Genomic DNA, 26,371 nt, shown 5'->3' with positions numbered 1-26,371 from the left:
AGGGGCTTTTTCACAGGCTGCCAGCTTCTTCACAGCATGGCCATGGCTGGGTGCTAACAGTGAGCATCCCGAGACATGAGAAGGAGAAGCTGCCAGTTCGTGGAGCCTACGCCCAGAAACGGGTATCACATCAATTTCTTTTGATTAACACATTCTAATAGCTTAGCAACTCACAGAATCAAGATTCCAGGAGAAGGGCACATATGGCCATCTCTCTCTTGGAAGAGAGTCAAAGAACTTGGGGCATGTGGTTCTAAATTGCCACAACTTCCTCCAAGAAGTACTCCCTGGCCCCATTTCAAACTCCTTATTTTTTTTTTTATAGTAAAGAGCTTCTTTTTTTTTTAAGATTTTATTTATTTATTTGAGAGAGAGAGAATGAGAGATAGAGAGCACGAGAGGGAAGAGGGTCAGAGGGAGAAGCAGACTCCCTGCTGAGCAGGGAGCCCAATGTGGGACTCGATCCCGGGACTCCAGGATCATGACCTGAGCCGAAGGCAGTTGCTTAACCAACTGAGCCACCCAGGCGCCCTCAAACTCCCTATTTTGTGCTATTGAAGAACCATACACTCTTCCACTCAGCCTCATCACAACTGCATGTTTGGTTATGCCCGTTTCTACCCCTAGACTCTAAGCTTCAGAGGGGAGAGGCTGGGTCTGTCTCATTCATTGCTATGTCCACCGCCTCCAGCCATCCAGAGATGTTCAATAAATCCAGGCAGAAATGAATGAACCAGGGAACCTGTTAATGAGTCAATCAATGAAGGTACTTAGACTGAGGCTCAGAAACTAAAAGGCCCTAAGGGAATTCACACGTAGCAGGAAGGAATAAGGCTGATGAGGAGTGAGAAGCCAGGGGTGCATGAGTCTCAGGCAACCCGCTGAGAAGCCCACACCACGTGTAAAGTGGGCAAGGACCTTGATTTGGGCCCCACCTGACTCTAGCTAGCCAGAACACAGGCCCAGAGTGGCAACAGTTTTCGTTTTCAGAGCCAAAACCTCTCCATTTTTTTTTTTTTTTAGGATACATCTATAATTATATTACAAAACCATTCTTTTGGCATTAGTTGGTTACAGTGATAGCAAGATACTGTGAGTGTGGCAGAGCAGCTCTAATGTAACACTGCATTCCCTGCTTCCTGAACCCAAATTTAAGTTACCTTATACCCATTACATACAAGTTACCAGCATTTATTAATGCTGCAAATCCTGACGCATATTCCCTTTAGGGAGGAGCTGATGCTAAGGGATTAGAGTAAATGTTGATAAGTCTACAAAAGTTCCTTCATGGGACTTTCTGTTTCTTCACCCTCCCCCCAAATTACTTTGCTTTAAAAGAATCAAATTACTAGTCTGAATAGCAGCAGCACCCAAGGAGCATCACACTTAGTTCTTGTTAAAAAGCAGTACCTGTGCAATGCACGTTTTACACCACAGGCAAAGGGAATGATCGCTTTAGGTTTAAACGCCTGCATTAGAGTCCCTTAAAAAAATAAAAGCATTCCATCGAGTTCTTCCAGATGGTGTTATTGCTGTATATTTGTTGGTGGGTCACTCTCTGTGCTGTGTTTGCTTTGAAGGGATCTTCCAATATATCTCCAATATTCCTTTCTTATAGTGTCCTCTTCTTTAGCTAGAATTTCACACAACTCTAATGCTTTATTAAGAATGTCCTCCTTGGGCGCCTGGGTGGCTCAGTTGGTTAAGCGACTGCCTTCAGCTCAGGTCATGATCCTGGAGTCCCGGGATCGAGTCCCACATCAGGCTCCCTGCTCAGCAGGGAGCCTGCTTCTCCCTCTGACCTTTCTCTCTCTCTCATTCTCTCTCTCAAGTAAATAAATAAAATCTTTAAAAAAAAAAAAAAAAGAATGTCCTCCTTGTTGTCACATTGGTTTTCTAGCATGTCTTCATAGATATCCACGAGAAAGGCAATTAGGTAGGGGGAACTGTGACTTGGTTGTAAATCAAGTAACTGATTTAACAGATTTGGATATTTGGAAAGACCACGATCCTGTAAAATCCCTTTCAAATAGTTCCATGCACTTTCATCATGTGGTACTAATTTGATCATTTCTAGAGTGTACTGGACTTCTCTCTCCAATATAGCACGATCATTGTAGCCAGTGGTGTTAGAAATTACGAAGTATCTTTGGTTCCAGACAGAGTTATTTCTCACATCCTCTTCAAGAAGTTGGTTTACATACTGCAGCTCATTATCCCAAAGTTTAAATTCCTGAATAACCCACTGTCGATGTTGCCAGGCGTGATAATTCTTTGCATCCTGATTAAGAATATCAGCAATAAATTCAAGCTCCTGAGATGGATCTTTTAGCCATTCCACTAATACTCGCCTATGATGCCAAACTTGATAGTTTTGGGGCTGTTCCTCAATTATTGCAGTGATGTAGTTCATTTCCTCATGTAGATCCTTTTGAAGTGACTTTAAGAGAACTCTCCGAAAATGCCACACTGTAAAATTGGCTGCATTTAACTCAATAGCATCCCTGGTTAGTTTAAAAGCTCGTTCACTTCTTTCATCACGCTGCAGGACAGCCCGGAAATAATCATAAACATCTCTAAATTTTTCACTATAAATGATCTGGACCACTGGATTGGGGCCATCATTCTGCGGCACTGGATCTATATCAGCCCATTCTGCTCTGTCCCCGTACAGGACATAGGTGGGCGAGTCCAGGCTCAGGAACCCGTCGTCCATAGGGGACGCCACCGCTTCTCCGGGCTCAGCCGCCATAGCTTCTTCCTGCTGCTGCTGGGGCGGCGGAGGGTGCGGCTGGGGCAGTGGCGGCTCCGGCTGACCGGACTCGCTGCCCTGCGCAGCCTCTCCGACCCCCTCAGTGGCCGCCATCTCACCTCGGTCCGCAACCAAAACCTCTCCATTTTTATGTGAAATCTCCCAGTTTTAAAATACAATTGATCCAACTACACACACAGTAGGCTTCTTAAAATGTGTCTGCAGGCTAGATTTGGTCATGGGCAAAACAATATATATCCTACGACTCAGGCCTGCTAGAAAGAAAAAAAAAACTATTTTCTATAACAGAAATGACTTGCTCCATAATGGTGGAGAAAAAAAAAAATTTAATATGGTATTAAATGTAACTTACTCTGTTTCATTTTGAAAACAGTCTTTTTCCGGTAAACGTCCAGTGGTTTCATAGATGAACTGCCTGTCTGGGCTATGTCTCCCTTCTCTAAGCAAGCCCCCTCCTCCCCTTTCCCAGATGGTGTCTGGCTTGGGAGGAAGCTTCCATATTCTCTGTGGGGCAGAGCACGGGGCTCTGGTTTCCCGTAGCAGCCTGCCTGGTGGCTGTGGAGGTATGACTGGTTGTGGCTGATCTTTGGGGACACGCCTTGTGCCCATTTCTAAAGTTTAAGACCCCCACATTTTATGGCTGATTCGGCCAGCCAATTAGTCAGCAGTCTGTAGAGTTGGATGAAGCCTCTTTAAGGAAAAGACGGGAAACAGGAACCACAAACTCCAGGCAGTTCCTTGGCTCTGGCTCATACCCTCATTGCCACTTTTCACTGTCCCCATGGCCAGGACCCCATGGCCAGGCTGAAGCCACCTTCCCCTCTCAGGCTGGAATTATGGCGATACCCCTGACAGGTCTCCTTGCCTCTGTCCTTGCCCTCCACCCCCACCACAGACCATTTTCTTTTTTTTTTTTTTTTAAAGATTTTATTTATTTGTTTGACAGAGAGAGACACCGCGAGAGAGGGAACGCGAGCAGGGGGAGGGGGCGAGGGAGAAGCAGGCTTCCCGCGGAGCAGGGAGCCCGATGCGGGGCTGGATCCCAGGACCCTGGGACCATGACCCGAGCCGGAGGCAGCCGCTCAACGACTGAGCCACCCAGGCGCCCCCCCAAGACCATTTTCAAAACAGTGGCCAGAAGGATCCTTTCTGAATGCTAGTCAGACGCATCTTCTCTCAGCTCAAAATCCTTGACTCCCCATTCAGCGAAAAGGCCCAGGTCCCCGTGGTGGTCTGCAAGGCCCCCGTTCTCTCCCTTCCCTTCTCCCCCTCACCTCCCGCTGTCTCTGAGACCCAGCTCCACCTCAGGACATTTGTACCCACTGTTCCCTCTATCCAGAATGCGCTGCCCCAAGACATCTGTGTGCCTCACTCCCTTATACTCTGCGGATTTTTTTATCAAATGTCACCTTTTCAGTGATACCGCCCCTCATCACCCTATTTAAAATTGCAACTCCCAGCCATCCCAGCCCTTCTGAACTCTCTCTGTTTGTTATTCCCCAGAGCATGTCTCACTATTTAGTACAGCAGGGTTAGCAAACTCCAGCCCATGGGCCATATCCAGCCCCTAGGCTGGTTTTATAAATAAAGTTTTATTGGAATACTTACATTTACATATTGTTTCCATATGTCCATGGCTGCTTTCATTCTACTAAGTAGTTGCGACATAGACTGCATGTCCGACAAAGTCATAAATATTTGTCTGGCCCTTTCAGAAAACATACCCCAGCCCTAATCTTTGTTAATATACCACAGCATTTCCCCGTTTATCTTGTTAATTCTCTTTGTTCCTCCACTAGAATATGTGCTCCATGAGAGCAGAGGTTTTTATATGATCTGTCCACTGCCTGCATCTAGAAGCCTCCTCATCCCTTGAGCCAGAATTATTGCCTGGAACATAGTAGGTGCCCAATCATATCTTCCAAATAAACCCTGGCAAAAGAAGAAGGTATTTGAAACTGCTGCTCCTTGGGGTGCCCGGGTGGCTCAGTCGGTTAAGCATCTGCCTTCGGCTCAGGTCATGAGGGATCGAGACCCGCGGCATCAGGCTCCCTGCTCAGCGGGGAGTCTGCTTCTCCCTCTCCCTCTGCTCCTCCCCTGGTTTGTGTGCTTGCGCGCGCGCTCTCTCTCAAATAAATAAATTAAATTTAAAAAAAACAAGCCTGCTGCTCCTTGCTCACTCTGTTTCTCTCTTTCTCCTTCTCCTCCAGCACATACAATGACGAGAAGGTTAAGAAGATGGGCGCTGGAGTCATTTGCCCATTTACCCCCGCGCACAGCTGCATCATCTTGCCCTCGCTACCTGAGGCTCATGTGTAAGTAGTCCCTCCTCTGGCTTGTCTGCCTTGCTAGCTTATCAACTGAAGCCAAGGTAAAATGACTCAAGGAGCTAACAATGCATTGGGAACTATTGAGCTGTTCCTTTGTCCTCCTGAAAGGGACATAGAGCCTGGAGCTGGCAACGCTATCTGGCATATAAAAATAACAGAAAGCAGACACGGTGCTTTAGAGCTAAGTGGCAAATCAGCTGGGACTGAGTCATTCCGTTCCTTACCAAGCCAGACGCTCTAATGTCAAATAGTTTGCAAAGCCTGATAAAATCCGTCTGCAGCCCTCACTGAGCGTGGGCATGGTTTTTGGGAAAAACATGTCCCCAAAACTCAAGGAGCTATTTCCCAGAGAAGCACCTGTTGTCTCCTGACCCGAGGCATGAACTCATCATTGCATGGTGTAACAGGGGCTAATCAACTCTCCAAAGAACACTCTGGCTTTCTAAAACCTTGGCATCTTGTTCCCCTTGTGTCTATTCCAAAGAATTCCAAACCCAATGTTTTCTTTTGTGCTAGTTAGCACTTTTCGACTGGAAGATTTCAGGCGCAAAGACAGAAGCTTTTGACTTTAGGGCAGGGTTTCTCAACCTCGACACTATTGACATTTGGGGATGAATAAATTTTTTGTTGTGAAGGACTGTCTTGTGTATTGTAAGGTGTTTGGAAGATCCCTGGCCTCTACCCACTAGGTGCCAGTAGCTTCCCACCCCCAAGTTGTGACAACCAAAAATGTCTCCAGATGTTGACAAATGGCCCCTGGGGACAAAATCATGCCCACCCGCTTCCCCCCACCTCCTGTTAAGACCTACTGCTTTAGGGCAATGAAAATGATGCAATGGATTGTAGACTTCTCTGTCTGTTGATCTGTCAAATATTTATTAGGTCCCTACAGTATGCACAGTAAGAATGGCATTACTGGCATGACTTTACATGGCATGTAGTCATGCCATTACATGGCATGACTTCTCTGTAGGCATATCTCATTCAGTTCTCTCAGCAGCCCTATTATATAGATGTATTATTACCTGCCTCTGCAGATGAGAAAGCAGCAATCAGAGAGGTGTGCCCCTCTGCCCAAGGTCACAGAGCTCAGCATGTTGCTGCGCTGGGGTTTTGAGCCAAGTCTGTCTGACTTCACAGCCCAAACGCTCATCACCATGCACTACACAGAAAGCATATCCCAAAGCCTTGCCTTTGAGGAGCTCATGATGTATTTGGAAAGCCAAGTCTCATGTACTTGAAGAGTAAAACAATGCAGCAGCTGCAGCATCAATATCCCTCCCTAATATTCCAGCTTTTGATGAGCTCCCTCCCTACTTTCCTCCTACTTCCCTTTGATTGACATTATGATTGGATTCTTGATAGAGATCGCCTGAACTCTTGATAGAGAAATCTGATTGATTTGTTCAGGGACAGTCCAACTGGCAACCTAAACTTGATGTTCTTAAAACATCTCCTTGCAAAAATAGGCTTTGCAACTTCTCATCATGTCCCTTGGAAACACTTGCACTTTTGCCTGTCTTTCCCGTGGACAAATCTTGTGAAACCAAATGGTGTAGATCAGTGGTTCTTAAGCCTTCACTTGGCATGTGAATCCTCCGAGGATGGAAATGGGGATGATGCCTGAAAAATGCTTATTCCTGGGCCCCACCCTCTATTCATTTGGTCTGAACAAGGTGAGGCTTAAATCAACCTCAGAAGTAACTGGAGAGTTTCTTACTCACGTACCTTCAATGCCAGATAAGGGAACTGAAGCCCAGAGGGGGGGCAGAACCTGCCAAAATTCTTCCAACAGGAACTCTGACTTCCTCATTCCTAAATCAGATCTTTACACCAGGTTTGTGAGGTAGGCCAGGATGATGATGATGATGATGATGATGACGATGATGATCACAGTGGCTGTTTTTGGTTTCTGTTATACCCTAGACCAGGGGTCAGCAGACATTTTCCTAAAGGGACAGACAGTAAATATTTTAGACTTTGCAGACCAGATGGCCTTTCTTACAACTACTTAACTTTGCCGTTGCAGCATGAAAGCTGCAATGAATGGATGTGGCTGTGTTCCAATAAAGTTTTATTTGCAAATAGGCAGTAGCCCCCACTGGCTATAGTTTGCTAACGCTGCCCTTTCTTCTCCTTGTCTGTTAAAAGGCTCTGGCTGCATTTGGTGAGTGTATCAGTCATTTATTGCTGTATTACTGAATACCTCAAAATGGAGTTGCTTAAAACAATAACCATTTTTTGCTGCTCACAAGTCTACAGGTCAGCTGGGTGGTTCTGCTGGTCTGGGTTGGCTTGGCTAATCCTGGCTGGGTTGGTGCATGTATGTGTGCCCAGATGATGGGTATGCACAAGGTCAGCCGTCTAGGGTGGCATCACTTACAGGTCTGTTAGTTGACTGGTTGCTAGGGTGACAAGAGTGACGGGGCCACGTGTTTCTCATCATGTAGCAGGCTAGCCCGGGCAGTTGGGAAGGGTTCCAAAAACAAGAGCCTGAGCACCAAAGTCTCTTGAGGCTTAGGCTCAGAATGGACACAATGAAGCTTCTACCACATTCTACTGGCCAAAGCATCAAGCCAGCCCAGATACAAGGAATGGGGAAAAGATTCCACCTCTTGATGGGGAAGATGCAAAGTCACATTGCAAAGTGTATGGATGCAGGAAAGGACATTTTTGTAATCAGTCTACCAAAAGGCATCAGGGCAGGGCATGCCTGCTCAGTTCTCAAATCCTCAGTTATCACATCAGCCCATGTGGATCAGAGCCTGGTTGGTCCCTTCACTCCAAGGTAATTGAGCCCCAAACTGGCTGAATATTCTGGATTGACCGTATGGGGATCAATTCAATCATGTCAAGGGAGACTTGATCTTCATCTATAAAAAGGTGGGGGGATGGTCTTTAGACATGAGAAACAGCTCCTCCTTTCCTCTCTGAGATGACAGGCTGCCCCTCCCAGCCTTCCCTAAGCAACGGAACAGCAGGAGCAGTGCCTGCAACCTGTCTAGGGCTGTCCTTGGCAGTTGGCATGGGGTGCTTGAAATGGCTTTGTAGGCATTTTCCAACTTCTCTTTGTAAGAGCACAAAATGTTTTCTTCTCGGGGAATTTTTCGCCCACTCGTATTCTGGCTGGTATGGCAGTTTCAATAGAGTGGGCTATTCAGGTGTGCTCACCTGGAGTTCTGGATGCAAGGATAAGTGCCCTCTCTTTTAATTTGGTAAAATCCAAAATACTGTGCTATGACCTGACATACAATCATTATGAGAAAGTACTGATTTCTGTCAAGCATGTCTCCAGGGATTTTCTTTCTTTCTTTTTTTTTTTTCCTCCAGTTTATTTTACTGCACATTAGATGAACAGTTGTCAGGTTTGAGGCACTTCTTCTTTTCTTTTTTTTTAGAACAGTCTTAGGTTCAGAGCAAAAGTGTGTAGAAGATACAGAAATTCCCATTACAACCCCTGCCCCATCTGTGCTCAGCCTCGCCCATTAATCAACATCCCCACCAGAGGGGTGTGGTTGTTACAAAAAAATGAATCTACATTGACAACATCATCAGCCAAAGTCCATAGTTTACATCAGGACTCACTCGGAGCTGTGCGTTCTGTTGGTTTGGACAGATGTATAAGGGCATGCATCCACCATCATAGTGCGATACAGAGTATTCTCACAGCCCTAAAAACCCTCTATGCTCCACCTGTTCATCCCTCCCTCCCCACACGACCTTAGCAACCACCGATCTTTTTACCATCTCCATAGTTTTGTCTTTTTAAGAATGTCACACAGTCAGAATCACATATTATGTAGCCTTTTCAGGTTGGCTTCTTTCACTTAGTCATATGCATTTCGGGTTTCTCCATGTCTTTTCATGGCTTGGTAGCTCATTTCTTGTTAGCACTGAATATTCTATTGTCTGGGTATATGTACCACAGATTATTTATCCCTCCACCTACTAAAGGACATCTTGGCTATTTCCAAGTTTTGGCAATTATGAATAAAGCTGCTATATATAAGCACCTTGTGCAGGTTTTTGTGAGGCACTTCTTATAAATAGAGAATAAAGTCCAGACCCATTGGACGAAACCCTATTCTAGTGCAAAGGGAGGGCTCTCCCTGGTAACAAGAGACAACTTCAATATCACAGATAAAGCACAGATTCAGAAACCAGACTGCCTGGGCTAAGATTCAAGCTCTGCCATTTGCTGGCTCTTTTGAATTTGGACAAGTTACGTGGCCTCAGTTTCCTTATCTGCAAAATGGAGATATCAGTAGTACTTTCCTCACAGGGATGACCTTAGTCAACATATGTAGAGCACTTAACACAGAGTCTGCTGGCACAGTGTAAATGCTCCGTGGGACGTGTTTGCTATTATTATTTTGTTGTTGTTAACTACTCTTCATTATCTCAGTGGTTCTGCAAATGAGAATTTTGCCCAAGTTATCAGCTCCAGAAAATGTCAGATTTGAACCAGTTCACTACCACCACCTTCCATTCAGGAGCCAGTAATACACTGAGCCTACTCTGTGCCCAGCAGTAACCTGCAGTGGGCAAGACTCTGTAGCTTGCAGGCTCGTGGGCTAGAGAGACAAGTAAACGGGTATTTACAATAGAGCGGGGACTGGGAATGTAGGGGCAAAGAGATATGCTATAAAGATGGGATGCTTTAGGATGCTGAAAGAGATCCTAACCCAGACCCTGGAGAAATCAAGGAAGGCTTCCTGGTGGAGGTGACATCTGAGCTGAGAGGCAGAGAAGGAGGAGGAAGAGGAATATATATATATCAGAGCAGAGAACAGTCCCAACCACCTCTTCTCACCCTCACTCTAACAATTCCTGCCATTTTATAGATGAGGAAAGTGAGGCTCGGGGAAGTTAAGTAATTTAGCCAAGAGCACATAGCTAGTGGGTGGCAAAGCTTGGATTTTAACTTAGGCAGTGCAAAGTGAGAGTGGGGTGAGCCTGAGCAACCGAGTAGAGCTTGCCCAGGCTGCAGAAGGCAGAAGAGGGGCCATGGGGAGACTCAAGGCTGGTGAGGCGGACAGAATTCTCACAGGTGACAGTCTGTTAGTTTCCCAGGGCTGCCACATCAAAAGCCTTCCACAGGAGAAATACATTTTCTCATTGTTCCTGAGGCTGGAAGTCCAAGATCAAGATGTCAGCGGAAAAAAAAATGTCAGCAGGGTTGGTTTCTTCTGAGGCCTCCGTCTCCCTGAGTCCTCACATGGTCTTTCCTTCCAGCATGTGCATCACTGGTGTCTCTCTGTGTGTCCAAATTTCCTCTTCTCAAGAGGAACACCAGTCAGACCAGATTAGGGCCCACCCTAGTTAGGGCGTCATTTTACTACAATCACCACTTCAAAGCCCTTGTCTCCAAATATGGGTTCATTCTGAGGTCCCTGGGGGGTGAGGACTTCCACATCTGAATTTTGAGGGGGACACAATTTAGCCCAAAACAGATGGTGTGGAGAGTTTGAAGATTTTAAGCAAGGGAGGGATAGAGTCAGGTTTATGCCTGAGCTTGTCACCTGTAGAAATGAATCTGATGCTCCCATGCCCCACATCCCCATCCCCACCATGACCAAGCAGACCCCACCTCACCAATTAACCCTCTTTGCTTATCCCTTCCTCCCAGCCTCCACCCCACACAACCCACAGCCCAGGCTGACAGGGGCTCTCCATGGTGACCAGAAGAGGGGACATGTCCCTGGGCCTTTTGCAATGTCCTGGGTTATGGTGAGGGTAACGTGGGGTGCCAGGCACATGGCAGGAACTAGCTGTTGCTCTTGGCGAAACGCTGGACATGGCCCAGTGCTCAGAGCTGCTGAAATGCACCTGTAAGGACCAAGGTGGTGCTAAGGTGGAAGGCAGACCAGAATGTGAAGGGCTATGGGCTTGCCGTACCTTTAACTTAGAAATGAGGGAAGAGTAGGTGTTAGTAAATAACGTGTGGAAAGAAAGGAGGAAGAAAGGGCTCCAGTGCAGAAGAAAGAGAGAGCTGATGACCCTGGTTTTCCTAAGACCCAAAGGGCATGGCCAGCCTGGAGGGGAGTGAGGGGTGGGGTAGTAGGGGAAGCTCTGCTTCAAGCTGAGAAAAAGGGACGCCTCTCAAGGGATTCACCGGGACAAACCTGGGGTCAGCTCCGCACTTGGGCTCCACCTTCTGGAGTGGGGCCTTCCTGGAAGCAGAGAGGGTGGATCCCTTCCTGCCCCTCCGCACATCAGACCCAGGAACTCTAGGGATTATTGATCAAGATGAACTTCAGAGAAGAGCAATTACACAGGTTCATAAGGGAGGCATTTCACCCATTAGTGTAAGAGGAGAGATCATGCAGGGCGGGGGTGGCCGGTCAGGACTCCACCTTGTTTCCAGAAAAAATGCAGGCAGCAGGTTAACCCTCTCTTGGCCCCACGCCCCAGGTGACCACTGCATCGCCTTCATCAGCACCTCAGACAGAGCTGGGGCCCATGAAAGCACAGCTTCTGGGGTTAAACAGGGCTTCAGATCCTCACCAACCCTAGGAATGTGACCTTGAGCAACTTCCCTACCTAAGTCCCTCGTCTGCAAAGAGGGCATAGTAACAGTACCTTTCCTATAGGATTGGTGGGAGCATCGAATGAGATATTCAGATCCTACCTCCATCACCAACAAGCTGTGTGACCTACTGCAAAGTGACAGTATCTCTCTGAGCCTTAAGTTTCCTCTTCTTTAAAATGTGGATAATGATTCATACCCCTGCAGGTTGTTGGGAGAATTAAATAAAGTGTGTAAGGTGCCCTACTCAATGTCTGGCTCCCTGTAATACAAGATGCCACCCCAAATCAGAAAATACAGGTCAGATATGCTTTTATACAGTGTTTTAGTTACATTTTCCGATAATAGGTTCAATGTGGTTTTCTTCAACATCCAGCTATATTTGCAGGCAAAGGACCTATAAATTTAAAACAATGGATCCAACTGTTGGTCTGGGGGTAGGAGGAAGATTACAATAAATCCAGTTTCCTTGTGTGTCCAGCCTTCTTTGACACTTTTAGCATATTTATTGTACTTTCATCAGATGAACAGGTAGGTACCTGCAGGATATGAATGTCCTTTAACCCACTCACTTTGCCTAAGTCAAGACCTCTAGCTGGGGGACCCCTCCATTGTTTCTCTCCTACACAGAACCACCCCCCGGCCATGACCAGCATAGGGTGATCTCGCGTCAAATCATGGCTCTGCCACCTGCTAGGTCAGCAAACTGGCACAGGCTCCTTCACTCCGCTGAGCCTCAGATTCCTCATCGGTAACATAGGCCCATGAATACCTCATGGGTACATTGCAAAGACGCGATGAGATGAGGAATAGGAAATACCATGCCTGGAGCATGGCAACATCTCTCTAACTGCAAGCCAGCAGTTCACAATCTCTGTGGCCATTATTGTGAAGGACGTAGTTGGAACAGGGTCCCACTGGGCTCCCCCTTCCCACCTCTGTCTTTGCAGGGAGCCCCTCTTCCGCCAGCTCTGTGCCCTCCACTGGCTCCTGGAGGCCCTGACTATCGACCACACCCACCACATCATGAAGCCCGTGATCACCTGCTGGAATCCAAAGTAGGTCTGAGCCCTTCAACCCGCTGTAACTAGCAGCACACTCTGCCATAGGGGAGGGCCTCTTATCTGCTCTTCCCCTCCTTTTGCTGTTTTTGGTGGGTGGGTTGCTTCAGGAGTTCCCCGACGTGCTCTGTGGGATCCAGAAGGGGTGAGCTCGGAGCCATGCCATACAGGTCATATAGGCTCATGAGAGCCAACGGTGTGCATCTCCTCCCAGCAATTCTCCCCAGCTCCACATCCACTGACATCCCATTGGATGCTTGGAATCAACCAGCCACGATGGGAGTATTGACACCACAGAGACTGGCCAGGTAGACCAGCACACCGCTGGATGCCCAGCGAGGTTTCTGCCCAGCTCCCTTCTTGGACCCCTCCCCAACACTATTCTTTATCTGCTCCTCTTCCTCTTCCTCCTCCCACTTCCTTGTCCTCTTCTCTTTCACTTTGTTCTTGCTTTTCTTCTTTTTCCCAAGGTTTATTTGTTTGTTTGAACATATATTGGTGGCTGTTTCTCCACTTGGACCCAAGAGAGGACTCAGTGCTCAGGTCCCTGGAGTAGCTGGGCCGAAGCTCTAGTGCATGCTGTCTAGGCCAAGAAGAGTGTTACGTGTGTCCTCACCAGAGGGGAGGGTTCATGCAAAAGCCCTGAGGCCACTGCTGCAGGAGCTGCATTGCCCACACAGGGGCGGAATGAGGAACAGGCAGGCATATAAGGCCTTGGTTCTTTATGGAGAGTCCTGCTGCCCCCAAGAATGGTGCTAAAGGGGAAGGGACCCTGACCTGAGGAACTGGAGTTGCTCTGTGAAAATCCCATGCTGAATGAAGTAAAATAGGTCCCCTTCTCCCATAAGTGGGAACCCCCACAACTCCCTCCCCAATAAACTGATAATGGCCTCTTTCTCACAGCCCCACCCACCCCCCAGGTGAATTCAGTCTTCCTTTTCTTCCTGAATCTTAATTAATTCCTTCTTCCTGAGGGTGTTTACCACCCACCTCCCAAACCCCACCCTACCCCCTGCTCTAATTCATCCCTTGCACCAGAGCCCAGATAAACAAACATCAAATGCAACCAGAAATATAAATCCTGCATCTACTGATAGACTAGTAACTCCAACTGATTTCATGTTTTGGGTTGGGATGAACTGAAAATTGTAGTTTCCCTTGGTGCTCTGGTTTATAACCTTTATTTTTTTTTTTTAGCAGCAGAAATCCTTTTTTTTTTTTTAATGGAAACCCCAATAATGTAAAACAAATTTGTTAAAATGTAGCTTCTACACAAAGCAGGAAGTTGGGAGGCCTGGAGAACCTGGGGCGCCTCCAACTCTCTCCCATCCCCACCACGGCACCCCAGTTATTTCCAAAATATTTCTGTGGTTCACAGAATTTGTTTGAAAACCACAACCTTAAGACATTTCCCATACACCACTTCTTCTTCTTAGAGGAAGCCCCTTTTAAAGGTCTGAGGTATGACCTTCCTCCTTCCAGACCTAATGCTTTCCCCTTATGAATATATATAGATATACTCCCCCCACTTTTTTTTTTAACAGAATTGGGATCATATTCTGAATATTGTTCTGTACATTTTTCTACTTTTCCCCCTTTAAAAATATCTTATGGGGGTACCTGGGTAGCTGAGTCAGTTAAGCATCTGGCTCTTGATTTTGGCTCAGGTCATGATCTCAGGGTTGTGAGACTGAGCCCCACATAGGACTCCACACTCAACAAGGAGTCTGCTTAAGAGTCTCTCTCTCCCTCTGCCCCTCCTCCCATTCTCTCTCTCTCTCTTAAATAAATAAATAAATCTTTAAAAATAAGATAAAATATCTTATGGACATCTTTCCATGATGGTACATACAAAGTTTCTATGTTCTTTTGACAGTTTCCACCATCCTTTAACAGAATACATTCCCTCAGAAAGAAATGGTTATATCCATGGTCTATGGTAGGGGTGGACCATAATTTAGATAACCATTTCTCTACTGGGGGACACTAAGGTTGTTCCCAAGTGTTTGCCATTTCAAGTAGTATTGCACAGAACATCCTTGTACATACATTTTGTACCCGGTTGAAAATATCTCTGTTGGCTAGATTCTGAGAAATGGAATTTTTAGGTCAAGGCAACATCTATTTTTTTTTCACAGTTGATTGCTTAGATTCTAAGAAAAAAGTCCCTCAGCCAGTGGACTTCTAATAGCATTTCATCTCCCCAATCTCCCAGCAGCAACACTTTGCCTCCAACATTTGGCATCCATTCTCCCAAACTGCGGCAAGAATATAATGTAGGATTTGGATTGAGAAGATAAAAAGAAGCATCTTTATTTCTTTAGGTTGGTTTTAGAAATGTGCCCAGAATGTGACCAAAAACTGTTACCTGTGGTTAAAAAAAAAAAAAAAAAGACACATGGTCACATTGAGAGTAGTGGAGTTCATCAGGGATCCATGGATATCCAGCTCTATCAGAGCAGAACCTGAACCAGAACCTCAGCCTGACAGAAAAATGCATCCAGAAAGATTCCCATGGGAAGTCAGAGTATTTGCTGGGGCTTGTTTTTTCTAGTGAACCATGTGATTTTAGTTTGGTGGTATGCTGGTAAATGTTTAATAAATGTTTAATAAACAGAACAGTTCTCCAAGAAGGAAAAGCCATGACATATAACAATGCCAATTTCCATGGTGGACATAATCCAGCCATGGCTGATTTCAGGCTTACCAACATGAACCTGGGGCTGGGGACAGATGCACACGTTCAGTTCTTGTGAGCCAGCATAAGCCAACTCCAGCACACCATTCTGGGGGATTGATTTTTTTTTTTTTTAATATATAAATCTGAGGGTGGGGGTTGGGCAGGGGCTTAGGTTTCCTAGAAAGTGCCAGAAAACATCTTTTTATTTAGCAAGAAAGGAGAAGGATGTCTTGTCTTTAATGCCTAATCCCTGTTTATGATGTTTCATCCTGATATCATAATTCAAATGTCTGTAAATCTTCAAATGCATTTTTTAAAAGCCCAGAGGAACTGAAAATGAGTAGAGCAAGGGCTCTAGCATCAGATGGACCTGGATGAGTCCAGGCTCAGCCACTTGATAGCTATGTGACCTTGGTCACTTAACATCTCTGGGCCTCTGTTTCTTCATCTATCAAATGGGCTCCTGCCTCAGAAGAGTTATTGTAAGCATCAAGAAGATAAAGAACATAGAGCATTTAGCCCAGTGACTGAGAGCACTGTGAGGGCTCACTGAACGATAGCTATTTAAGATTAAAATCCCCATTTCAAAAAGCAGTTGCCTTTTTGATTATCAATACCATTGAGACTTAAGGAAAGAAAGAAACTTCTGAGCAGAGTTTTACCAACAGATGAGATCCATATTCACTGGGAGAATGAACAAACATACAAACAGACAGGAAAAAAGCTAAGCAAGGTCAACCAAGATCTGGTTGCAAAGATAAGCAATCCAGGGAATGATCCCGACAGAGAAATACCAAACTTCCAGTTTTGCTTTTCTGAGTTTCCACCATCAAGGAGCCAGCATCTCTTGCTATTCAAGCATCTGAAACACAAACCCTGAGCCCCAACACCCACCATGCATTTTCCAAAAGGAAACATCCATCATCGGGGACCTGTAGATCCCAGAGGTTTCTCTTCTATTAGGCATGATGATGGCTGCAGATCCAACCCTGCCCCCTTATGGATTTTATAGCAAGAGAGTGGGGTGGTTCAATATCTCAACACGGGCTTTCTACAGGCAGCCAAATTTTACTAACTGACGGCTAGTGCGCCGCAAGCAGAAGGTTATCTTTGTTAATTGCAGGAAGATCCTATATTTAGCTAGTACTGGTGGATGGTTGGGTGAATGGGCAGATGACAGATTTTAGGATGTCATTAAGGGTTTCATCTGAGTCTGTGCCTTATTTGGGGAGGATAAAAGGCCTTCTCAAATTCACCACATGGCAATCCGAACACATTATCATTTCCCAGCATCCTTATTAATCCCATCGCTAGCAGGGAGAATTTATTTCAATTGACAAGATGATTGGGTCCACGAGAGAGCAGAAACTGAGCTTTCAAGAACAAATGTGCTAATTGCCCTTCTCTGGGAGATGCAAGCCTCTGTTTCAGCGAAGTAAGACTTATTTTATATATAAAGGTACCCAAGTCTTTATCTGAAACTTTGGGGCCACCTGAGTTTCAAAATTGCTTTTTTTTTCTTTCTTTCTTGGCATTTTAAAAACGAAATATGGAGCATACGCTATAGAAAACATCACACCCCCAGAGGGGACTGGGGCAGCAGACTATCATCCAACACAGTATTTCCACAGGGAAAAAAATGAATATTTACACTAAGTGCATAATAAAGATAAATAAAAGTCATTGGTAGCCTCCCATGAGTTCAGGTCATGTTTTGCTGCCAAATCAGTTATTAAACTTTTTCTGTTTTTTCAACACCCTTTGGATTTTAGAATTGGATAAGGGGTTATGAACTTATATTGGTATTGGGGTTTTTTTTAGAGATTAACTTTCCAAGGAATGACTAGAAGTGAATGACAAGAGAAGCAGACAAGATGAGGTGTAAGCAAGCACCTCTCCACCCCAATTCCACTTACCCCCAGGCCTGCCATCACCTTCCCTAGTTCCCATTGGAAAGAACCAGGCAGACCCCTGGCTAGGCAGGAGAGTAAGGAGCTCCTGATTTACCTTCCAGGCAAGGAATAGCATACACCACGGGGCAAAGGTGTGAGGAGTTGTCCCCTGGGCAGCACAAATCATCTATGTCCTATTGCCTAGGGCTGTCCCAGAGAGAGATCACCGCACCCACTCTTAACTGGGGAGTCCAGGTGGGTATAATCCTGGCTTTCATTAAAGGAGTCCAGACACCCAAGGGCCGGGCTGTCCAGGCACAATGAAACTGCTATTCCTTTAGAAAAACACGTATGGCTAAAAGGCAAGCATACTCTGACATTCCACATAGGACACAGGCACCTAAATCTAACTCCTGTATTATGATGAAAATAGCTGGCCTATGAATGCTTCCCATGTCAAGCACTGCTCTGAGTATATTACTTCAGTTGAGCCTCATTCTAACGGAAGAGGAACCTGAGGCACAGAAAACTTAAGTAACGTGCTCAAAATTGCATAGCTTGTAAAAGCTAAGTCAGGATTGGAATTCAGGTAGCCCAGCTGCAAAGCGTATGTGCTTAACCACTAAATGATGGTTTCTTCTGCCCCCAGCGAAAGCCCAAAAGTCTTCAATTAATTTAGGGTACCATGTGGTGTCCAAAAATGAAAAGAATAACTCATCACAAAGTACTATTTGCCAGGCAACCTCAGGATACAAAAGGGACTGCAACCTACCAAGATAATGAAATGTGCATATACAATTTTCTTTTAAAAAGCAACAAAAAAAGGCCACTCTATACTTAGGGCTTTGGTATTTAACTTAATATATGGGAACCAAGTCTCCATTTTGAAACCTCTTTCAATGACTATGGAGTGTCTCACCATATTTAACCAATTCCTGTAAGAACTTTTAATTTGCCAGATTACCAGTCTTCTGGGGGAAGAATGCAGCATCACTCCAAACAACACACAAAAATAGCAATTATTATATTGAAGTTTTTTTTTTCCTCTGTCACATGTGCCCCCCACCTCAGAAACGCTCATTTTCCTCAAACCTGCTTTTTTCAGGCATTACTAGGGATACAGCAGTGAAGGGACAGACAACATCCCTATTCTCTGGAGCTTCTGTTCTAGGGGACGTGGGGAGAGCAGCAGATAATAAACATGCAATCATCAAGATGCTTTGAGGTAGCATCAAGCGTCATGAAGAAATTGATGAGGTGATGCGAGAGTGGCAGGTGGGGGGTGACTTTTAAATTGGGTCATCCGGGAAAGACTCACTCAGGAGGTGACATTTGAGTGAAATCTCCGATTCCACCTGCTCTCCTCTCTGCACTGATTTAATTGCATCGTGCCTCCACTGCTTTACTCAAGAAGACATCTCTGCAGGAGTAGGGGACCGGGGCAGGATGATCAGAGCACCTGTCACGAGGGAGGCAACCCGCCTGGGAGATCCTGGGAGCTCTGGTCTCAGTCCCCTCCCTGGTGCACCATCAGCAGCTGCCTCTGTCCTCCAAACTCGGTCGTGGACACATGAATGCATTCTAAACCCGCCAACACACTTTCCACTCTGAGAAGCAGGTGTTTTACCCCAAATGAGGGTTCACAAAGAGAGAGAGGGAAGTATTGGAGAAAACAACTCTGATTGCTACTGTGGAGAGACATTTCAAGTGACTCGCCAGGAACAAAATGTGCTTGGCGGGTATAGTTAAATGAGATGCGACTGTGCTCTACGCTTTCGTCCCTTGATTTCTAGCAAATAGGACCCCCCCCCCCCCGCCAAAAGCTTCAGCAGGGGTAAAATTAGTCTGAAAATCGTAGCCACTCCTCCCCCACGGATCTGTCCTACTGCCTTGTTCCCCACCATCAGCCCCTCCTCCAAGCCACCCTAAGCTGTCGAAAAAAGCCCGCTGTTAATAGTTTGTGTTCAGTTCTCTGTACGAGGCACCCCACCACACCCTTAACAAGCCCCACCCCATCCTCACACCAAGCCTCTGACGTAGCTAATATTATTCCCTCCATTTTACAGATGAGAACACCGAGGCTCTGAGAGGCAGAGTAACTTACACAGACACACACCCAGGAAACAGCAGGACGGGCACAGGACTCGAACATCCAGTCCACCTGATTCTTAAACCCCCTGTTCACCACCAACATACACTACTTTCCTGGTTCTCTTGCTCAGAGAGATTTGCCTGAGGTCACGCAAACAGTGTGTCAGGGACATTAATTAGGTAAACTAAACTGCCGATATGAACAACACGAAAATCTCAGCAGCTTAACGCAACCCAGGTTCATTTCCTGCTCACCCTACTGGTCATCAACATGGCGCTGTGCTCATTACAGTTCACTGAGGACCCAGGCTGATAGGAGCTCTGTCTCAAGGCAAGCTTCCACCATCAACAGCACAGAGAAGGGAACCTGCCTTGAGGGCTGGCCCTTCAAGCTACCACCCTCAATGCCACATGTCACTTTCACTCATGCATTCTTATTTTTTTTCTAAAGATTTTATTTATTTATTTGACAGAGAGAGAGAGAGATGCAACGAGAGAGGGAACACAAGCAGGGGGAGAGGGAGAAGCAGGCTTAGAGAGAGACACAGCGAGAGAGGGAACACAAGCAGGGGGAGTGGGAGAGGGAGAAGCAGGCTCCCCACCGAGCAGGGAGCCCGATGCGGGGCTCGATCCCAGGACCCCGGGATCACGACCCGAGCCAAAGGCAGACACCCAACAACTGAACCACCCCAGGTGCCCCATCACTCGTGCATTTTTAAACAAAGCAAGTCACAGGGCTACTCCTGACAGAAAAGGAGCCCGAAAGACCTGGGACTACTCATTAAACAGCACTACTGACTATCCCACCAAGCCCTGGGAAGGAGTGTCCCCTTGCTGTGTCCATCTCGGACAAGGTGCACTGAGCCCCCTGTGGACAAAGAAACTCGGGTGGTTTCTTTCTTTTCCTGCCCTATCTGAGCTTCCTTTTTGGTTTATTTGCTCCCGAGAATGAAACATCACAGAGACCGATTCTGTCTACCAGGCCCTTTCTTTATCAGTGGCTTTGCATGAGCAAGGGTGCAGGGCGTTTTTAAGATCTCGGGAACCTTGCTGTATTTTTAGCTCATTTACCTGCTGCCTTAAGTCCGCAATGGATTTTGGGTCATCTAGGAAGTCAGTGTTAACAGAAAACCTCTATCTTCCTGATCGGGCTTGAATATTTAAGATTTTGAAAGCTTGGCTGGGGCCCGATTTAATTTTAAAAGGGGAAGAGGGTTGCTTTTGAACTTCAAGAAGGAGGCTAGAGGCACAGCAGGAGCTGTGTGAGCAAAGGGAAGAAGCCGAAAAGCCCTGTGGTCTTGAAAGAAATGCTCCAAAGCAGAACCACTAAAGCTTCCAGTTGGTGAGCCTTAAATCAGACTTCAAAAGCGCCGCTAGTTTAAATATTGTTTATAGGACTGGTGTATTGCTATTCCTTCCTCTGGCTGGATTTTAAATATTCCCTAATTTGATTACTCGGGGGAGAAGCAGGCAGAACCAACGTTAAAGGAGCTTCACTGTTAATTATTCATTGGGCTTTTTATTGTGTAATCAAACATGAAGTCTTACAAAAAGCTTGGAGGCACATTCTCACCCCGCCCTCCCTAGCCCGACTTCCACCTTGCCGCCTGTGTGCGTTGCTCATGTTGTGGCTGTGGGCTGGTAGATGCTCAGCAAAGTCCTGCCATCCAAGAGTGCACACCCCCCTCCACATCTGGGCTGGCCAAAGCCTCTGATTCGGCTACCTAGAGCCCTGTGCCGTAAGAAACCAGTCTTAGGCAAGTTTGAGCTTGATCACATTTTACCTCCTGTATCTGAGCATCTCCCACCCCCTCACCAGCACTCAGCAGCCCCTGATAACTCTAGACCCCTGTCAGCGCCTCCCCTCATGAGTCTGGTCTGGCCATCTCATTCCCTCAAGCCCCTGCTCTGTGCTAAGTGACAGCCAGCCAAATGATTTTAAGGATCCCAGCCACCCAAAATCCTTTCTGCAGAGAAAAAGGAGATAAAGAAAGGGATGGATGGATGGATGGAGGGATGGATGGATGGATGGAGGGATGGGTGGATGGATGGAGGGATAGATGGATGGAGGGATGGATGGAGGGATGGATGGATGGAGGGATGGATGGAGGGATGGATGGATGGACGGATGGATGGACGGATGGAGGGATGGATGGAGGGATGGATGGATGGATGGATGGATGGATGGACAAATGGATGGATGGACGGATCAATTGAAAGAGCACGACCTGAGTCTTCCCACTTGCTTATCAACAGAGATCCACTGCCCTGTAGCCCCAAGTCCAAAATCCAAAAGGCTCTGAAAACTCAATTTTTCCATAACTCATTTGGCAGCAAAACTTGACATGAACCCAACTGATCTGGTAGCATAATGGGACCTGAAGCTGTTCACAGTCTTTATCCCACCTAGTGTAAATATTCATATATACCAGTGTGTTTGGTTACAGGATGCTGCCCTCTGACCCCACTGGAAGGATTATGTTAACGTATGATATATGCATCATATATCCTTCCCAAAATGTCAACAGGGCAACACATCTGGTCCCACGGGTTTCAGATGAGGGATTATAGGCATGTCACCAACAAAACGTGCTGGAGGTTCAGTCTCATACAGAGAAAGTTCCCGAACCCAGGAGGGGAGGATCCAGGAATTAGGGTATCTAAAGTTTAATTAAACGGGGGGAGATAGGTGCTTTAAGAAAAAGAATATAAAATTACAACAGAAAATGAGGTACAGGGCCCCAGAAGACCCCATTCAAGTGAGGGTCATTAGTTCCACTATAAATCTGTACCTGGATGAGTGACTTGAGCCCACCCCCCGCCCAGTTTGTTCTCTCACCTGTAAAATGGAATGACAATATCACAAGGTTTTATTGAAATGATTCAGTGAGAATGCACAAAAGCATCTTGCATGTAGCACTGTATAGACTTTTGCTCGATATACTCCAAACCAGTGATTTTCATTGTGCAACCTGCCCCACAAGCTCTCCCCAGTACCTCCCCCCGCCAAGTAATCCTCTTTCTGTGTTACCTGGGAGTGTCCCTCCTGGTGGGGTTGGTAGGAACCAGAGCAGGCAGAGATTCAGAAATAAACATGCCTTTCAGCTTACTCCCAGGAGTAACTGCCCTGGAGCCTAAGAGAGGACCCAAGTCTAAAAGGCAGATAGATGCAGAACGCATACAAATACATTCCGCCTGCCTCCCCCCCACCTTGTAAGCAGTGGTCTCTCCTAACCTCAATTTTCACTGACAAGACCTAGCTATGGAGAACTGTCCCACTCATTTCTTGACGCACACAGGGGGCGGGGGGAAAACCATCACAGAGAACAGCCGCCATCCATCATCTATTTATTGTATTTCCTAAAAGAACTTGTAGTAAACCGAGGCTCTGGGAACAGAAAACTCATTAAGCTGTTTCTCACTCAGGGACCCGGGTGGAAGCAAGAGCACAATAAAGAAAATCAATAAGGACAAGTCCATGGGACAGAGGTGGGAGCACTTCGTCACGGCGCCGAAGGTAACTATCAGCACCCGACGCTACAGTCTGGCTACTGGCCCCACCCTGGGCCGGAGGCGTTTCTGCTGGTCTTTTCTCTGATGGGAATTTTTTTTTTTCTAGTTGGTTCTCTGAGTGAGGAGAAGTCAGAACCACATGCTGTTGGATGGTTTTTGTAAATTTTAATTAAAATGGTTATCTGGGGGATTATAGGAGAAATGACATTTGGCTGGACACCACTTCGTGGGGAAGGGGAGGGGTGGCTGAGGAGCTGCTCAATAAGATGTCACCAGAAGGAAACGGACTCACCTCACTCCAGCGTTTTTAATCAATAACAGTCATTTCTTTCTCGAGCTCACTCTCTCTTTTTAACTCAGCCAGAAAATAAGAAGCGGGCGATTCAACGGATAGGGTTTTCTACAAACTAGAATGTGCCCTCACCACTAAGAGAACACCAAGAGGTCTATTCTTTCCACTCGAAACTATTCCTAACCCCACACTTCCCAAATTCATCTAGCCAACAAACAAGCACCATAAAATAATAAGACAAGAGGTCATGTGTAGATAGGCAAAGGTAGTTGAAAGGGCGGTTGCACCTGCGCCTTTTTACCCACAACGTGAGTATAATGCTTGGCCTTGCCTACTTCACGACACTAGTCAAGAACCTCAGGAAACAACATGCAAACTCACTCTAAAAATGTTAAAATGCTAAGCATTATTGCTTATAATTTTTAGAAGCCACTTTTTAACATAATTGTGATGGGCCAGGGTCTATGCTGAAGAAGTGCTTTGGGATCTATTAGCTGGCTCTGCCTTCTTACAAACCCCAGGAGGCACTATTCTAATCACCAGTTGGGAGAGGAGGAAGTTGGGGCTCAGAGAGGTTAATTGATTTGCATGAGGTCACACAGCTGGGTCATGGCAGAGCCAAGAGTGAATCCTGGGCCTGTTCATGAAATGCTGTTTATTAAACACTGAGCTCATCAAATGCATGTTTTCCATGGTGTCACAATTACAATTGCCCTCATGAAGAGTTTCACTATGTTCTTGCTCTTTCACCAGGGTGTGCCTAGATCTGAGAAGGAAAAGCTTTTGTTTTTGTCACAGAAAGTTGCGATGGAGATACTATGTACATCTGTCTCCAGAGATGCACAGAAAAAGCATTAGGAGCCACAAACGTTAAAAAAAAAAAAAAAAAAAATGCCCTCCAGGAATACTCCTAACAAAAATCGATGGAGGGGGCAGTGAATCACCACACTGGAACTCCCCAAAAATTGAATTCCCCAGGAAGCTTATAGGTTAAACTCAGAGCTGAAGGGTGGTCCACTCTGATGATGGGGGAGCACTCGATTAGGAGTCAGGAGACCTAGCTTAGCCACTGTGACCCAGTTCACTGTGTGGCTTCAGACAAGTCCTTTTCTCTCTCCCTGGACTTCATTTTCTGCACCTACAAAATGAGGACTTTGAAAGAGAGGCTCCAATCAACTCCACACAGCAACTGATACCCTTCTGTACATTTAGAATTTGTCAGGGCCAAGACAGCGTTCGTGAGAGCCCGGCAAACAGAGTAAATGAAAAAAATCAGGTTCGGTCTAATGCAATAGGGAGTGGTGAGGTCTGTGGCAAATGGCCTGCACTTCTGCCCAGCTCTAGCCATTTTGCCATTTGAGAATGGGAGTCCAGGGCTTATCGTTTTCAAGAGAGACCAATAACCTAGGTTGTTATATAAAAATCTCCCCAATTCGTAAAATTCTGGGCAGTTAATCATGTCTCCCCATGGGCCACCAGTTGGAAGCCGCTGCTTCTAAGAAAATGTAAGGAATTACTCAGGGAAATCTTTTCTTTTGTTGCCCAAAAGCAGTCCCTACCAAGGTGGAACACAGCAGCTAGTTAACACTGCTCCTGAGTGAAATATAAAAACTAGAGAAGCAGTATTTGGGGATTTAAGTCAATTCAGACCGAGTCAGTTCAATAAAGGGCAAGCGAGAAGCTGAAACTGCCTGTCACATCATCCCCCCACATTTTATTTTTCTGCCACTCTCAATTAATCAGAAGTGTCAGTCCTTCATTTTGGATTTCCTGGCTGAGGTTGTTAATTGAATTTTAATTAATGGCAACTTCAGGAGCACAAAATGAAATCCTAGCCCAAGGAAGATCCACACGGAGCTCTGGATGTAGAAAGCTCTTCTGAGACCATCCCAGTCCATACTCTGTCTTATAGATCAGGAAACTGAGGCAAGACAGTGATTTGCTCAAGGCCCCCCTGAGGTCCCCTGGCTCTGAGTCCAGTGCTCATTGCAAGACTCCAGGCTGTCCCTGGGACACAATGTGTTCAGCCTTCAAAACACGACACGGAGCTAGAGTGTGGTTTCCAGAGTTGGAGATTCATAGGGTGCCAGAGAAGACCAGATGAGGGGACGTCCACATACATGTGTTATCCCCAGCTGTGATGTCAGGACAAAGGGGACGCGGTATCAAGCTCCTAATTTATCAAAGGAGAGAACTTTGGGCGTTTGATTTTTCTTTATCACAGTCATTCGGTAGCCCACATGCCCCCTTGGAGATCTGGGTAAACCCACCCTTGTCCTTCCCCTGTGCAACCAGGAAACCCGTCCCCTCTTCCAGGGCACCGAGGTTCTACCTGCAGTCACAGCCCCACAAGGTAGCCAATCAAAAAATTACTTCTAGGGGCGCCTGGGTGGCTCAGTTGGTTAAGCATCTGACTTGGGCTCAGGTCATGATCTCAGGGTCCTGGGATGGAGCCCCACCTTGAGCTCAGCGGGGAGGCTACTTGTCTCTCTCCCTCTGCCCCTCTCCCTGCTTGTGCTTACTCTCGCGCGCATGCGCACAAATAAAATAAAAAATGAAAATATTTTTAAAACAAACAAACAAAACCCTACTTCTGGTCACATGCAGTGGACTCCATGATATGAATCCTGCTGGAGACAATTCTCTCCACCCTGTTAGATATTTATGAGATGTTGGTGCTGCCTCTTCTCCCTACCTGCCTTCTGAGGGTATCAAAACACTATGATTGAAAGGTGACCTTAGTCCGCTCTGCAAGCGCTTTCCTTTTAAATGTTCTCCAATAGAATCGTTTCTGTTGGGCGCCTGGGTGGCTCAGTTGGTTAAGCGACTGCCTTCGGCTCAGGTCATGATCCTGGAGTCTCGGGATCGAGCCCCGCATCGGGCTCCCTGCTCAGCGGGGAGTCTGCTTCTCCCTCTGACATTCCTCCCTCTCATTCTTTCTCTCGCAAAAAAAAAAAAAAAAAAAAAAAAAAATCTTAAAAAAAAAGAATCATTTCTGTTAATTGAGTGTAAACCACAGCCCAGGGCACCATTGAACTCTTATTCTAGAGCAGCTGAGGACCTACTCGGCCCCACTGTAAACCTGGCATTTCAAAAGTCAAAAAGAATCAGCAGCATGGGATCAAGGGCATTTTCAATGCCCCTGACAAGGGCATTGCTGAATGTATTTTTAAGCAAGGCATAATAATTAGCGTTGGTCTTAGCCTGACC

General features: G+C 46.2%; 2 protein-coding genes across 2 annotated transcripts in view; one reads left to right on the top strand and one right to left on the bottom strand.

Moving 5' to 3' along the window:
• Window positions 1-26,371, top strand: part of CCDC60 (coiled-coil domain containing 60) — a 169,063-nt gene that overhangs the window by 122,758 nt on the left and 19,934 nt on the right. Inside the window, exons 4-6 of the mRNA XM_028116686.2 lie at window positions 4,984-5,088; window positions 12,583-12,690; window positions 22,783-22,873. Of these exons, the coding sequence (XP_027972487.2) occupies window positions 4,984-5,088; window positions 12,583-12,690; window positions 22,783-22,873 (304 nt within the window). The remainder of the gene's footprint in view (window positions 1-4,983; window positions 5,089-12,582; window positions 12,691-22,782; window positions 22,874-26,371) is intronic.
• Window positions 1,496-2,866, bottom strand: LOC114219148 (protein farnesyltransferase/geranylgeranyltransferase type-1 subunit alpha-like). The gene is made up of 2 exons (XM_028116640.2): window positions 1,871-2,866; window positions 1,496-1,670 (listed from the first exon to the last, which is right to left on the bottom strand). Exons 1-2 carry the CDS (start codon window positions 2,864-2,866, stop codon window positions 1,527-1,529), a joined length of 1,140 nt encoding a protein of 379 aa, XP_027972441.2. The 3' UTR covers window positions 1,496-1,526.

This window comes from Eumetopias jubatus, unplaced genomic scaffold (assembly GCF_037043125.1).
Source record: "Eumetopias jubatus isolate StellerSeaLion01/CBP00866 unplaced genomic scaffold, mEumJub1_p1.0 scaffold_16, whole genome shotgun sequence".
Taxonomy (NCBI): Eukaryota; Metazoa; Chordata; class Mammalia; order Carnivora; family Otariidae; genus Eumetopias; species Eumetopias jubatus.
Note: the sequence above shows the minus strand (reverse complement) of the source record. Positions and strands in the feature narration are given on the sequence as shown.